This window comes from Oncorhynchus mykiss, chromosome 17, assembly GCF_057628025.1.
Source record: "Oncorhynchus mykiss isolate SJ-2025 chromosome 17, ASM5762802v1, whole genome shotgun sequence".
Classification (NCBI taxonomy): Eukaryota; Metazoa; Chordata; class Actinopteri; order Salmoniformes; family Salmonidae; genus Oncorhynchus; species Oncorhynchus mykiss.
In genome coordinates, this window is record NC_143038.1 from 43,743,658 (window position 1) to 43,760,200 (window position 16,543).

The 16,543-nt window shown below is 41.4% G+C and overlaps 1 protein-coding gene across 1 annotated transcript; it reads right to left on the bottom strand.

Annotated features, from left to right (window-relative positions):
* Window positions 1-7,951: 7,951 nt before the first annotated feature.
* LOC118940153 (potassium voltage-gated channel subfamily B member 1-like) lies at window positions 7,952-15,948 on the bottom strand. The gene is made up of 3 exons (XM_090204193.1): window positions 15,212-15,948; window positions 9,138-9,250; window positions 7,952-7,994 (listed from the first exon to the last, which is right to left on the bottom strand). Exons 1-3 carry the CDS (start codon window positions 15,764-15,766, stop codon window positions 7,952-7,954), a joined length of 711 nt encoding a protein of 236 aa, XP_090060319.1. The 5' UTR covers window positions 15,767-15,948.
* Between the last annotated feature and the right edge of the window lie 595 nt (window positions 15,949-16,543).

Consider the following 16,543-nt stretch of genomic DNA (forward strand, 5'->3'; position numbering starts at 1 on the left):
GCCGGCAGGGATATCCTTGTCCACCCCTTGGTGTGCTCAGGACTGGTTTGTGAAATGCTGCAGTAAAGGTTTAAGACTTCAACCACTCTAATCTGTCCACTATACACATTCAATTGTTAGAGCACTACTGCAACATATCAGTTCAATTGGCACAGATATAGGACAGATACTTTAAAACAACCTTCCTTTTGATTTATTTTTGACTATCTGTTTTTGGTTTTTGGTACTTGACACCCAGTTACATTACACGGTCATATTTTTTTATTTTTTTATTTCACATTTATTTAACTTGTCACGCACTGGCCTTAGATATCTCTGTTTTCTATATATTTTGGTTAGGTCAGGGTGTGACTAGGGTGGGTACTCTAGTTTTTGTATGTCTAGGGTTTTTGTATGTCTAGGGTTTTTGTATATCTATGTTGGCCTGATATGGTTCCCAATCAGAGACAGCTGCTTATCGTTGTCTCTGATTGGGGATCATATTTAGGCAGGCCTTTTCCCCCCACTTTCTAGTGTGTTATTTTGTGTGTTATTTTGTTATTTTGTTAGGTGTTCATTTCTTTTAATAAAGAGAATGTACTCATACCACGCTGCGCCTTGGTCCGATCCTTTCAACGAACGTGTCATAACTAGGCAAGTCAGTTAAGAACAAATTCTTATTTACATTATTCAACCAAAAGGCAAAAGGCCTCCTGCGGGGATCGGGGCTGGGATAAAAAAAATACTAATATTTGACAATACACATCACAACAAGAGATACACCACAACACTACATAAAGAGAGACCCTAGTCAACAACAAAGCATGGCAGCAACACATGACATCAACACAGTAGCAACACAACAAGGTAGAAGCACAGCATGGTGGCAACACAAAACATGGTACAAACATTATTGGCACAGACAACAGCACAAAGGGCAAGAAGGTAGAGACAACAATACACCACGTGAAGCAGCCACAAGTGTCAGTAAGAATGTCCATGATTAAGTCTTTGAATGAAGAGATGGAGATCAGGCTGTTCAGGTTTAGTGTTTTTTGCAGCTTGTTCCAGTCTGAAAAGAGGAGTAACCCAGGGATGTGTGTGCTTTGGGGACCTTTAACAGAATGTGACTGGCAGAACGAGTGTTGTATGTGGAGGATGAGGGCTGCAGTCGGTATCTCAGATAGGGGGAAGTAAGGCCTAAGAGGGTTTTATAAATAAGCATCAACCAGTGAGTCTTGCGACGGGTATGCAGAGATGACCAGTTTACAGAGGAGTATAGTGTGCAGTGATGTGTCCTATAAGGAGCATCGGTGGCAAATCTGATGGCCGAATGGTAAAGAACATCTAGCCGATCGAGAGCACCCTTACCTGCCAAACTATAAATTACGTCTCCGTAATCTAGCATGGGTAGGACGGTCATCTGAAATTCCTTTCGTTTGAAAGTTTGTTTCTTAAATCTTTAGTTGTTATTGTAATGAAATCTTCACAGTCATGATTTTTTAAATCATATTTTAAATAACTTGTAAATACACTCTTATCTGTAACAGAATTAACCAACAATCTGTAACAGAATGACAGAATGACACTATACACTTACATACACATGGATTTAGTACTGTAGATATGTGATAGTGGTGGAGTAGAGGCCTGATGGAACACAGTGTGTTGTGAAATCTGTGAATGTATTGTAATGTTTAAAAATGGTGTAAACTGACTTAATTTTGCTGGACCCCAGGAAGAGTAGCTACTGCCTTGGCAGCAGATAGTGGGTATCCATAATAAATACAAATACTGAAATTGAAATGGCTAAAAACAACAGTTTGGTCACCTGCTACTGTCCTCCCTTCCAATGGCATACTGCATTATGACCCTACTGTGTCACTTTGCTTGGACTAAGAAAATATACTTTATGATACTGTCATGAAGCATTATGATCATCATAATCATAAACTGTAAGCCAGATAGGCCTATCACGTGCATGCCCTTATATCAGTCATCAGTCAAAAAGATGGTGTCTTGTCCTGCTCCTGAAATCTGATCCTGCATTCATCCCAGTCATCAACCAGCAGAGCATTGGGGTAGGTGCATGTCTGACATCAAAGGGTGCGCAATTACAATGATCATTTAATATGGTCAATTTAAAAAATATACAGTACCAGTCAAATGTTTGGACACACCTCGTCATTCCAGAGTTTTTCTTTGTTTTTACTATTTTCTACATTGTAGAATAATAGTGAAAACATCACAACTATTAAATAACACATATGGAATCATGTAGTAACCAAAAAAGTGTTAAACAAATCAAAATATATTTTATATTTGAGATTCTTCAAATAGCCACTCTTTGCCCTGCTGACAGTCTTGGCATTCTCTCAACCAGCTTCATGAGGTAGTCACCTGGAATGCATTTCAATTAACAGGTGTGCCTTGTTAAAAGTTCATTTGTGGATTTCTTTCCTTCTTAATGCTTTTGAGCCAATCAGCTGTGTTGTGACAAGGTACGGGTGGTATACAGAAGATAGCCTATTTGGTCCATATTATGGCAAGAACAGCTCAAATAAGTCCATTGTGACATTAAGGCATGAATGTCAGTCAATATGGAACATTTGAAGAAAGTTTCTTCATGTGCAGTCGCAAAAACTATCAAGCGCTATAAAACTGTCTCTCATGAGAACTGCCACAGGAAAGGAAGACCCAGAGTTACCTCTGCTGCAGAGGATAAGTTCATTAGAGTTACCAGCCTCAGAAATTGCAGCCCAAATAAATGCTTCACAGAGTTCAAGTAACAGACACATCTCAACATCAACTGTCAGAGGAGACTGCTTGAATCAGGCCTTCATGGTCAACTTCCTGCAAAGAAACCACTACTAAAGGACACCAATAATAAGAAGAGACTTGCTTGGGCCAAGAAACATGAGCAATGAACATTAGACTGGTGGAAATCTGTCCTTTGGTCTGATGAGTCCAAATTGGAGATTTTTGGTTCCAACCACCGTGTCTTTGTGAGATGCAGAATAGGTGAATGATGATCTGCGCATGTGTGGTTCCCACCGTGAAGCATGGAGGAGGAGGTGTGATGGTTGGGTGTGCTTTGCTGGTGACACTGTCTGTGATTTATTTAGTATTCAAGGCAATATATGTCACAACAGGTCTAAATACAGTATATGTGTCATGACAGCGTTATGACCATATTATAAAAGCTTATGACAAGTTATGTCAGCTATTATGACTTATTATGACATGGTTATGACCGTGTCATAACGTGTTATAGTGCTGGCAGTCAAGTAAAGTGTTTCCATTCCAAATCATATTGCTAAATGATCCTTGATATGCCCATCTTAAAACAATTCCAAACAGTTCCTCCCCTCTGGCTTAGACTCTTAAGGATTAACTGGGTATCCGTCTGGACTGAGGATGACAGTTTTATGTGCTCTGTCAAGGTGAAGCCATCAACAGAGTTCTACAGCTCCCGCCAGGTCCCATATATTTTCACCCAGTATGGGTTGACAAGCAAATTGTTTCTGCGGAGAAAATCGATGACAATTGCATTAAGATGAAAGGCAAGTTGGGTCAGGTGAGGACAGTCAGGACACACCCTGGACCGACAGAGAGATAGAGAAAGGCTGAAAGGCAAAGTAACGTGCATGGACCGCTGGACCACTGGCTCAGCATGACTTGACGATGGATGGCCACACTAGAATTACAGTACATTAGCATGCTGGGGTTTGTGTTAAATAAATTATTGACACCGCAGATGCTTTATGACTACTAGGACATAAGATTCGACTAGGGATGTGTGTGTGTGTGGTGTGGTGTGGTGTGGTGTGGTGTGGTGTGGTGTGGTGTGTGTGTGTGTGTGTGTGTGTGTGTGTGTGTGTGTGTGTGTGTGTGTGTGTGTGTGTGTGTGTGTGTGTGTGTCTGTACCAATGATCATGTGAACATGTGTGAGGAGTGGAGTATGCTGACAAGATGTGTGAGAGACTGTCCTATGATCTGTGTTGAAAGAGATGTTTTTGAGGGGTCGATGCTGGGTGACAGTGTCTGGCTGTGGTGCTGAGGTGCTTTCTGAATGCCTATAAAATCCATGGCACACAGCCTCTCCGCTGCCTTGCTGATTCAATTGCCATATATCTCCCACTGGCCTGACACCGCTATGCACAGTGACAGACAAAGAGCACTGACGCACATGCTATCTTCCTCTCTCTCTCTCTCTCTCTCTCTCTCTCTCTCTCTCTCTCTCTCTCTCTCTCTCTCTCTCTCTCTCTCTCTCTCTCTCTCTCTCTCTCTCTCACTCACTCACTCACTCACTCACTCACTCACTCACTCACTCACTCACTCACTCACTCACTCACTCACTCTCTTCTCTCCATCTCAGCTCTCTCTCCCCCTTACTCTACATCATTCATTCTCGTCTTTCTCTCTCCTTCCCTGTTTCTCATTCTCTCCCTCTCTCCGCCCTGATTACTTAGGTGAAAATAACTTAATCAGCATTTTAGCACGTATTACCAGAGATAATGATATAACATTTCACCTACAACTGAGATGAAATAACACAAGAAACACAATGCAGAAATTTATACAAACCACTTCATAGATATGAGGTAAATATACAAACATGCGCAATCATGCAAAATCACCATAACAATGGATCTATTACGAAAGTCTTCTTCCTCAGTCAGTTTGTTTGTTTTGTTCCGATGTTAGTGGGATTTACGGTGGGGCTCAAAATACTTTATTGCTAATTTAAACATTCTCCAATTTGTTTCAAATGCAATTTTGAACTGCTACAGTGTTACATAATAATGAAGAAAAATAATATTCCAAATTTAACAAACACCCCCACCTCTCTGTCATGTTTTTTAAAATGTATATTCCATGTGGGTGCACTTGTCCTCCTGGGACAATCCCGTATTTCAACCCCTTTTCAGTTGTCCCGACTTTCTTTTTAACAAAAAAGGTTAATTTGCCATAAAGACGCATCAATTAATTCAGGCTACAAGAGAGTATGCCTAATGACAATAGCTGAATGTCACTAGACTTTCTGGTGTTCCATTCATCAAATGGCGGGTGCTGTTTGGATGCTAGAATTATTTTGGAGTGGGTGAACGTGCTCAGGTATAGGTATGCTATCTTAATTTGAATAGTTTCTCACAGCAGGAAAATAATCCGGAAAATAAACAGGAAATGTGAATTATTATGTGGATTATAATTAATGGACATTTTAAGTGAAAATTCTAAACTTTAGAAGCCTTTTTAAACATTGAATACACTACAGGTTTGCGTTTGCTGTTGCGCAGGCATGAACACAACCATGACAGGGTCATGCCACATTAATAAGTAATACATTTTTACCGTTAAAGGACATCTTTACAATTAGGCCCATATTTTTGTTTCAAAAGCGTGTGCACCCGATAGAGGCCCTCTTGAATGTCATGGTATAATTTCCACTCTGTTCGATGTTGTTGTTTCATTTAATTATTCATGTAATTTCTTATTGCTCACTCTCAGTGCTCTAACAGACCAGAAATGGGGTACAGATGTTTAATTCACCTGCAGCACCCCACGCACAAGCCTGTTGCCCCATGGTATACTGTATAGATATGGTCTGAGAGATGCATCTTTCATATTGACCAACACTAGCATTTAACCTTTCTTTGTGGTGGTTGATCCTGAGACCATTGCAATGCTTGTGTATCAAGTGCATTGATTATTGATTTACACTATAAAAACATTTATAACCCAATCTCTCAGAGTGAACAAGACATGGGAGGGGCCTCATTATCATCATATTTCCCAGCATGCTTTGTTGCAGGTAGATTTTTTTTTTATATCCATGATTCCTACATTTACATTTTAGTAATTTAGCAAATGCTTCTGCCATACTCAAGAGCACACAGACAGATACCCCCTCCCCCCCAATCGGCTTGGGGATTCAAACCAGCGACCTTTCAGTTACTGGCCCAACGCTCTTAACCGCTAGACTACCTGTCGCCTACACATTGATTGGTTACTTGATTTTATACTAAACAAAGATAAATAATGTACATGTTTCTAAACTAATCTAATCTGTAAAGGGTTGGATTTATTGGACCTGATACTGAGATGGTTATTCCAGTTTAGATGTTTTAGGTAGTCTTGTTTATTAAGTCTTTCATCATCGCAATCATTATGAGTGCAGGTTGTGGGTTGGTCAAATGTTCCAATTGTTGGATATCCTCCTTCTGACTGGGTTATGATAGGAATTACTAATCACTTCACAAACCGGAAATGGGGTACAGATGTATTGTATTGTAATTCGCAGGTCTAATGTGGCTCATGAGCCACACATTTCAGAGCATAAAGTAACTAGCCCATAACAAAGGTTTTATGAAATGGATGGTATGCCATCAGAAATAGTTAACTTTTAATTGATACACATCCACTTACGGAGTCACTTGCTGAAGACTTCAGCAACATTAGAGTCCAATGTTAAATTCTGAATGCAAGAACGATGTCTCTGTCACTAACAACACAGTCATGGGTGGGTATCTCTCACATTCACTTGAAAGGCATGCTGGGAAATATGCAAATACATGCAGTAGTGTTTAAAACCTAAATGCCTTATGCTGAATAAACGTGTTCATCTGTTTAAAGTGTTACAGCGAATAAACATGTTCTGGTGTTTACAATCTTAACACCGTGACGCGTTTTCATTTAAATTCTAAATGCCTTGAAGCTTTTAAAAGTGTTATAGAAAAAACTTGGTTTTACAGTGTAAACTACAGTGTAGTATCAGTGAATTACTTTTAAAAAAATCAAGCAATCAAAAAATACATCCCAAAACAAATAAAACAGCTTTGTATGGTTAGTCACATGCGCAGGTCAACTCAAAGGCTGCCCCTGAGGAGCATAGTGAGCCAGGCAGGAGCTGCTGTCCATACAGGTAATAGATGACCTCTATCAATGGAGGAAGTTATTTATAGGTCACATACCCTGAATAGTGTCCCAGGGAACCACCTTCTTCACCACTCATAATCTCTATGGAGAGAAAACCGTAGCCCAAAGGTATGACCTCAATTTCAACACATTAACAACACATTTCTCCAGGACCCTATTCTGCCAAATAGCCACAAGGTTGATTTCAGAGGCAAGTTAATAAGGGAATATCTCATACTAAATGCATCTGATTGACAGCAGAATATATGTTTCTTGCTGCCTCGGTAGTTTACTGTGATTGCAAAGAGACACAGTCTTTGAAGGCTTTAAAAAATCTACCAGGCTTAGAAAATATGGCACATATGGGAAACACTGGCAACAACACAAACAATGTAATCCTCTTTTCAGCAGCACACTGATGGAGGAGATTTTCTCCATTGATTACAGGCTCCTCTCCTTCTCCAGCCATGTCCTGCCACACATTGATCAAATGATATCAAAGACGTGAAAAATCGATAATGTAAATGTTGGTTTGTGAGCAAGATGTGAAGAGCAGCATCTCTGAAGGCTGTGTGCTGGATGTCTCCCTGTGGTCGTGGATTTCAAATCTAAACTAAAAATAGACAAGGCTTAAAGATATGTCAGTAACAGGCTAAATCAAAAAGTTGTCTAATTGTCTGTTTATTTCTTTGAGCTATGCCTTTGTTTTCTCAAAGGTTAAGCTAGAGAGCAGGGATCATCAACTAGATTCAGCCACAAGCCATATTTTTTTCAGGGGGCCGGAACATAAATACAAATCATTTGAAGACTGCAAATTGACCACAAGAAGCCCAAATAGATATAATATTTGACTGAAACATAATAATTTCAAACCTTGCTTACATTCGTATACGATTACAAATATTTCTCTATTATGAGTGGGAATACTTGGAGCTGATTTCCTGGTGTTTTTACAGTCTTCATGTTGAACAATAACAAATTGCAACAAACAAAAAAAATACTTGTTTTTTTTTTGCTCAGAAAACATTGGTGGCCAAATCAAATCACCCACGGGTCACCAGTTGGGGTCCCCTGCTTTAGGGGCATATAGGGGATTGCTGACACAATGAGAAACCAACAAGAACCACAAGCACTTTCACCAAGGCTGCACATTCCTCTAAGAATATTGGTTAGGTCTGATAGCAGACAAAATATGTAAACGTCTTTGCTTCGGATTTCAAAGAAGATTCACTTGCAACACCATCTGGAGAAAGCATTGGAGAGGTTCTAAGGATAATGCGGTTCTTGGTGGAAACAGACAAACATTTACATAGAGAACAACATAAACAACATGCAGAGGATAACATGATAACATGTATCGTATCTTATCTCTATGGAAAAGCTAACATAACTACTCACTATCATAGCATATTGTAAGTTAATTACGTACATAGGTTATTACTTTCCTAAATGCACTTTCTGATAATGAGCCAAAAGTCCTTCCTAATATGGAACTGAGATCAGAAGAGAAAAGGACTAATTGACTGTTAGGCAAGGGTTTACCTTGTATCAGCAGGATATAGGCTAGACACAGGCTGATGTTCTGTAATACCTTTGGACTGGGAAGGCTTCCCTTACAAATGTGGGGTTTCTTTCACATTTTAATGAGGGCATCCAAATTAGCCGACAACAACTGACTGACTGTAGATACCTGTCATCATGGCTGGATTGATCCTCTATAAATGGAACAGATCCATCCTCAACGGGACGGATATTTCTGTACCGCTACAGTAATACACCATTGGCATCTGAATGTATTAAATTAAGTAATGGGCTAAAATAGCTTAATAAGTCTCTGCTTGCTAAATATTGTAAGGTCTTGACAGGTATAAATAATAACATCCAATCAACAAGGTAATCTCATTTGACCATAGGGTAAGTGGCAGAGACATCTGCTTTCTGTGCTTCCACAGTAGTCAGCCAAGATCAGTTTGACCCACTTGGTTTGGAGCGGAACTAGGCAACACTGTACTACTGGCACTGGAGGGTATCCACCCAGAGAGGTGATCTACATAAGCTTATTGCCTAATGGAGGGAGCCACTAAGCCTACCGTATCAGAGTAACACTACTACCACGACTACACACAAACACACACACACACACTGACCAACCCTATTATAATGCAGTGTGTTCTAAGACAGCCTGAATACCTTACAGTATGTAGCAGCTCCAAGCTGTTACTCACACACAGCCAGTGTACCCCAGGAGCGTGTCCTCAGCCCTCTGCTGTGCTCCCTGTTTACCTACGACTGTGTGACTTTGCATGACCCCAACTCCATCCTCAAGTGTGCTGATGACACCACGGTTGTAGGACTGATAACCAACAACGACGGGTCAGCCTATAGGGAGGAGGTAAGTGAACTGGCATTGTGATGCCAGGACAACAGCCTCTCCCTCAACATCAGCAAAACAAAGGAGCTGATTGTTGACTTCAGGAAGCAGAGGAGGAAACATGCTCCGATCCACATCAAAGGGATTGCAGTAGAGAGAGTCAGGAGTTTAAAGTTCCTCGGCGTCCGAGGACTTGTCATGGACCAACAACACCACCACTCTTGTCAAGAGGGTGCAACAGCGTCTCTACTTCCTAAGGCGGCTGAAGAAATTCGGCATGCCACCCTGGGTCCTCTCCAAATACTAATGCTGCGCCATCGAGAGCATCCTGACCAGTTGCCTCACAGCCTGGTACGGGAATTGCTCTGTCCACGACCGCAAGGCCCTCCAGCAGGTGGTGGAGACAGCCCAGTACATCACTGGGACCGTCCTCCCACCCATCCACGACATCTACTCGAAACAGTGCCTGAGGAAGGCCTGCACCATCATCAAGGACCACACACCCTAGCCACGAGCTGTTCACTCCCTTACCATCGGGCAGATGGTATCAGAGCATTAGGTCTACAAGCCACAATCTACAAGCCATCAGACTGCTGAACACTTAAACCGGACTGACAGCCTGCTCTGATTCTGACTCTGATGCCCCCCAATCCCCCGTTCCCCAAAAGACGTGTAAATATTGGACTAGAAATTGAGATTCCTGTAATATACTTATCCTAAAACTATATTCTACTGAACCGTTTACTGTATGTTCATATTCTTATCTTGTTTTATTTCTTATTGTTGTTGCTTTGTCGAGAAGAAACCTGCAAGTAAGCATTTATTTGGAAGGTGTATACCGTATGTATCCTGTACATACGACTAATAAAACTTTTTTTTAACTTGTGTGGGTAGAAAAGTCAACTACTGCAGATAAGTTCCAATGGTGACATTTAAGAAGTGAGAGGTCAAACGTGAGGAGATGTGAACAGGGCCGCTGTACTGTAGGCTGCTGGAGTCCTTCATTCATTATTTACAGAGGACCTGTCAACCTGGCCATAATGTAGGCCTAATCATCATCACTCAACCAGAGACAGAGACGGGGGTTGAGTAAAAAACATGTTTCTGGAAAATAGGAGATAGAACCTAGAGCAGGTGACCGTAAATAGCAGTGGGTGACTGTAACTAGCACAAACCCATTCAGGAGTATAGCCAAGAGTTTACTGTGAGGGTCAGGGTTCAGAAATGCTCAGTCCTGTATGAGGAAAGTCCAACATAAATATACTGTGGTAGTAAATCTATACATTAGCATTCATACTGAACAAAAATATAAACACAACATGTAAAGCGCTGGCCCATGTTTCATGAGCTGAAATAAAAGATCCCAGAAATGTTCCATACCCCACAAAAACCTTATTTCTCTCAAATTTTGTACACACATTTGTTTATATCCCTGTTAGTCATCATATATCCTTTGCCAAGATAATCCACCCACCTGACAGGTTTGGCATATCAAGAATCTGATTAAACAGCAGGATCATTACACAGGTGCACCTTGCGCTGGGGACAATAAAAGGCCACTCTAAAATGTACAGTTTTGTTACACAACATAATGCCACAGATGTCTGAAGTTTTGAGGGAGGGTGCAATTGGCATGCTGACTGCAGGAATGTCCACCAGAGTGTTGCCAGAGAAGTGAACGTTCATTTCTGTACCATAAGCCGCCTCCAATGTAGTTTTAGAGAATTTGGCAGTACGTCCAACTAGCCACACAACCGCAGACCACATGTAACCACGCCAGCCCAGGACCTGCATATCCGGCTTCTTCACCTGCATGATCATCAGATGGGGGAGGGGGGACGGGGGTGCTGAGGAGTATTTCTGTCCATATTGAAGCCCTTTTGTGGGGTAAAAAACTCATTCTGATTGGCTGGGCCTGGCTCCCCACTGGGTCGGCCTGGCTCCCAAGTGGGCCCACCCTTATTTATTTAAATTACCTGATTTCTTTATATGAACTGTAACTCAGCAAAATCTTTGAAATTGTTGCATGTTGCGTTTATATTTTTGTTCAGTATAGTTATGAAATAGTATTAACAAAATGGCTTTTTAACTACAGCTGAATGGTGCATTTGGATCACGGCCAAGCACCTCTGAATCATGGCTGTAACAGCATATACTCTGATTACAATGTCTGACGACTGATTTTCCAAGCCATTTATTTAATACCATAATAGCATCCTTTTTGCATAGCTAAAGTCCAATTCTGGGTCCAAACTGCAGTAGTTTTAGGTTCCATTGCTTGACTTTCAGGGGATGGGGAGGTTGGAGGTTGGACTGGGAAGAGTGCTGTGATTGTATGTGGAGACGGAGAATCAAGGATGTCAGTGGAACAGGGCAGAGTGGACATATGGAAATATCACCATCAAATCACAACCGATAGCCACGACCAGGTGACTCAACAACCTGCTTGCCCCTGGTATGTTTTATCACCCAGCAGACATCTCCTGACGTTGTATAGGGAAAATAATGTTGCCGTAGGACAATCAATGAAATATTGAATCAAACTAGTACTATCATTGATAGTAGCTTTGTAATCTGATCCTGCCTGTGTGTGATCTTCTCTTTAAACAGTGTTCCAATGTAAGGTAAGATGGAAGTGTACAGGCTACAACCCTCTGATGCACTGTGAGCCTGTCATATTGTATGGCCATGGTGCTGAGGGCACTGAGAGTGAACTGTGGTCTATGAGGCAGAAACATGCTGAGACAGGCTTTAGTGCAGCATCAGCCAGGTCTTCCATTCACAAGCTGCTTTCCATTTTCTCTCAGTAAATACACACAGTACACGCTTTGCAGACATACTGTACGTATGAAAGGAGACTCATCTATAATGGATGAATTAATGATCTCAAATGTTTTGTTTCCCAGAGATTCTATATTTTTGGGGTGAATTATTCGACATGGAGACCTCTGAGAGTCTACAACCACATGAGAGCGTATCAAAAATACAGTCGTTGAATCAATGTTTTTCCCACGTCATTTCAATTAAATTACATTGAACCAACATGGAATAGAGGTTGAATTGACGTCTGTGACCAGTGGGGAGGCTTGTGCATACACAGTGTCCTTCATTGTACAGCAGGTCTGACTATGAGGAATGTCTTGTCTCAGAGCCCATGTTCATATGTGTATTTTGTGGAGGTTATAATGCCAAAGGACCAGGCACAGCCAGGGTGACGTCTTTAGTTATAGATACTGCGAATCGCACCTTCCCTTAACCCATCACATGACACAAAGTCAAGAGTAATTCATGTGCAATTTAAAATGTATCTGCACTGAAAAATAAATTACGTGGAATCTGTGTTTAGGAACAACTGATTTTAACGATGCCACCCTTCAATTAAGCATGGGAAAACAAGGCTGCATCCGTCACCTGCCATTAGACCTCAGCATGACACTGTTATCCCCCTCTCCCCCGTTACAGAGGGAAAACATGGGACACGGGCCCTATTTGTCAAGTGAACGAATTACTCCCGCTGCCTCATCTCCGCATCCCCCTCCTGCCCCCACCCCTCCATTCAGAAGTTTCTGAGCCCCTTAGAGATATCCATGTCCTCAGACAGCACTAATCCTACTGTGCAGCATGAGCCAAATGCACAGATGAATCTGAATCCTGTTGACTAGACAAGAAAAACATAGTAACTCTGTACTATTACCTTCATACGTATAAATATCACACCACCCCAAAATGCTAACCTCCCCTGTTATTGGTAATGGTTAGAGGTTAGCATGTCTTGGGCGTATGATCTTTGGTGCCTCTGTAACTTTCTCGCTCATCATTATTCATGATTCATTCAGGGTTATTCATAATCATGGTAGCATCCACAATATTCAATGTTTAGAAACATATTCGGTTCTTATTTTGAATAAAAGTTACTTCAAAATGACACAATAGATTATTTACTATTAATTTCTATTGGACACAAAATAAACTGAAACACAACCAAAACAAACTGCAAATGCAGCCAACAAGTTAATAGAGTCACAAGCTTGATGAAGTCATTGTGTGCTAGGAATATGGGAAATACCAAAGGTTTGATTACTTTAACACACATACAACTCAATTTGTCCAAATTCTTTTGGTTACCTAAAATGGGGGGACAGTGTATCATTGTGTATCATTGTGTGTATCATAGTCAGTGTATCATTTCAAATATTAAGTAATGGAGTACAGAGCCAAAACAACACGACATGTAGCACTGCCAAAATACTGTTGGACTTCACTGTATTATATAATAGTAGGCAGAGCAGGTGAAAAATACTGAAGGTAGAAATGAGAGTGGGCATGATCCATGAACTCTACAACGTCTTCATAAAAACGTAATGCTGTCCTGGTTACAAGTAAGCAGAAAAAGGTCAACAACAAGAAAACAACACAACACTCACATTTACCAAGCCAGCTATATCATGATACCTGTGTAATATTGACCCCCACTCTCCCAATTATTACTCAATCTATTTACAGATGTAGTATTCAGAACATGTTATTGGCCTGTTATTCATCATGCTAATTAATTATTGACATAGTCAAACACTTCACTTAAAATGCTGTTAACGCGACTGAATATGACATTGATCCAGCCTAGTGAACTGGCCTTAATGCAGCAGCGTGATCAATGAGCTCATAAATGAGAGAAATTATGAGAGAAAATGCAAAGCTGGAAATGAGGCAGAGTGAAAGAGAGAGATTGAGAGAGAGAGAGAGAGAGAGAGGAGTGGGTGGGTGGAACCAAACACTGAAAATGTCATCAGGAATAATTTGCCAACAACAGACACTCATTATGAAATCCAAAGACAAGAGGGTGGGACCAGAATCAGTTTAAATACTTGATAAACTCACTATAAATAGTTGAAGAGTTACATGTATGAAGTGGTTTTGATTCTTGCATCTATTTTCTCCAGTGCCCTGAGATGCATACCTCCAGTAAGAGATATTGCTCTCTCTCTCCTTCCTCTCTCGATTTACCTATACAAATATGAACGACCGGCGTGTTCAAGAGACCTTTATAGGAATCACACTGGGTTTCAAATCAAAGAGACTGTTGGAGTTTGAAAATGACAGAGAGGGACAAGATAATTACAAAATGCATGCGTTCAATCACACACTGATCCCGAACTGGTCTTTGTACCTGTGCCTTCCCACTTCCCAGTATTGCCCACTTGTCTCCAGACAAAACTCAGGTTTCTAAGTATTCAATATGAGGGCAAAATCAGCTGCATTGCATAGTATCAGATCAGTCTGTCACGATGGAGCTAATGCTCTGTTGACACCTTCACCTCTCTATTGGTATTGACAGGCGACCTCTCAGTGACAGGCTACATTCATTCATTGGTACAGGAGAAGTGGAATAGTGCTTTCCAGGAGCTCTCCAGAGCCATTGAACATGACAGATTAAAAGCACTGGATCCGAGATAAAGGGAGCCAGCCAGGCATCAGAGGCCACATGATGGTTCATGTCAACTTCAGTGAAGTCAACCTACCTAATGACATGCTTCCTCACAAACACACTCAAACTGTGAGTCATAGCACTCACAAGTCTAGAAACTTAAAGTTATGCTTATCTTTAGTTATGACTTACCTCTTTAGAACAACTCCCACTTTCAAGGACAGGCCATGTTATTGTTTAAATATGAACAATTTCAGCAAATGACATGTCATAAACAAATGTCATAAAGAAAATGTAGCACCTTTTTATTATTTGTTGAGTATAATGCAAATTACTAAATTGAACTTTTCAACGTGACGGTAAGCCACCAATAATGTTTATCTAGGAGGACCTAGGTGAAGTTACATTAACTGACGATCCACTTACAGCAAGATGACATGCAATCCCATGACAGAGCAGTAAGACCATGCAGGGAAAAGTTCAGACAAACTTGAAGAGGTATACCTGACTTTGTTTACCTTAGCAGCTAACGATGAACTCGGCTTCTCCAGGAGATCCCACAGTTTCTTTTGTTTCTCAGAACAACATGTGGTATCAAAATCCTCGCCTTCCCTGCCCCTCATTGTTTCGGCCTCTCTTTTGAGCTCCTCGTTCATTTGTTCCTTCTTCTGATGGTACCTGGCCTGACAGCAGGACTCCAGGTAGATCTCATCTATACCCCAGAAGTCCAGCTCCTGACTAAACGACAGGGCACACATCTCCTCCATCATGTGCAGTTTTCCCGTGCGGTAGAAATTCAGAATGGACGTGAAAGCCCCGGGGTGTCTGTCAAAAAAGTACTCATTATCATCCAAACTGTAGTCGTCGCATATCTCCATGAGAGACTCGTGGGTGTTACAGTCTCGTAGTTTGCCCAGCCTTGTTCGCGGCAACCTGTCCAGCGTTCTCCATAGAACTTCGTGGAGGAGACCCCCAACATTGAGTCTAACCCGACGGTAGTGCGCCTTGCTCCGGATTATTTCCACCGGCTCCGGTGGAAGCGAGGTGGTCGACCGAGAGCCCCCTTTAATCATCCTCACTCAAGACGTTCAGTCACTTGAGAATGAATAATGTCCGAAACTATATGGCCAGACAGGTCCAGAAGACACGGTCCTACATTAGGGTCTGTTCTCCCCTATTCCAATGGCTACAAAAGGGGAAAAGAGAAACATCAGGGGTAACTACATAAAAATGCCATCGAGCCCGATGACCTACGGGCCTGATAGAGAACGCAATGTCAGGTGGTTTATCCACTCATCAGAGAACCAAATGGATAATTTAATCCGCACAGCCGCTTTCCTCGCTGATGAGTGAGCATGGTGGGGGATGCGCAATGATAAACTCGACAACACTCGCGAGCGCTGTCCAGTGCTGAAAACGCCTATATGTCAGTATAGAAAACCATCTAATTTCCCCGCTGTGCGCAGTCCCTATACTTCAGCTCTGAAATCATTTAACTTTAGCACCACACAGAAGAGCGGTGTTTCACAAGAGCGAGGCAGCCACGGCCTGACATTTGAAGGTGTTCTTGAACTGATCACCTTAAAGAGATTTTAGCCTAACACCGATAAGTAAGAGGGTCCAGACTCGGTGAAATAGTCTTCCACAAAGTGCATGTAGTTGTAAAAAAAAGCTCAAAGGTTCATAAAAGGGTGACGAGAAATGATGCAGTTGCTTTCTCTTTGTGCACCACTCTTGACATTCTCTCAACCAGCTTCATGAGGTAGTCACCTGGAATGCATTTCAATTAACAGGTGGGCCTTGTTAAGAGTTAATTTGTGGAATTTCTTCCCTTCTTAATGTGTTTGAGC

What these genes read in the sequence shown, in the direction of transcription:
- LOC118940153 (XM_090204193.1), bottom strand. Translation starts at nt 15,766, where the DNA reads ATGATTAAAGGGGGCTCTCGGTCGACCACCTCGCTTCCACCGGAGCCG. An exon ending in GTTCATCGTTAGCTGCTAAG is followed by an intron (nt 9,251 to 15,211) that starts GTAAACAAAGTC and finishes GTTGGTTATCAG; the next exon opens with TCCTACAACCGTGGTGTCAT. An exon ending in GCTGAGGACACGCTCCTGGG is followed by an intron (nt 7,995 to 9,137) that starts GTACACTGGCTG and finishes TCATTGTGTCAG; the next exon opens with CAATCCCCTATATGCCCCTA.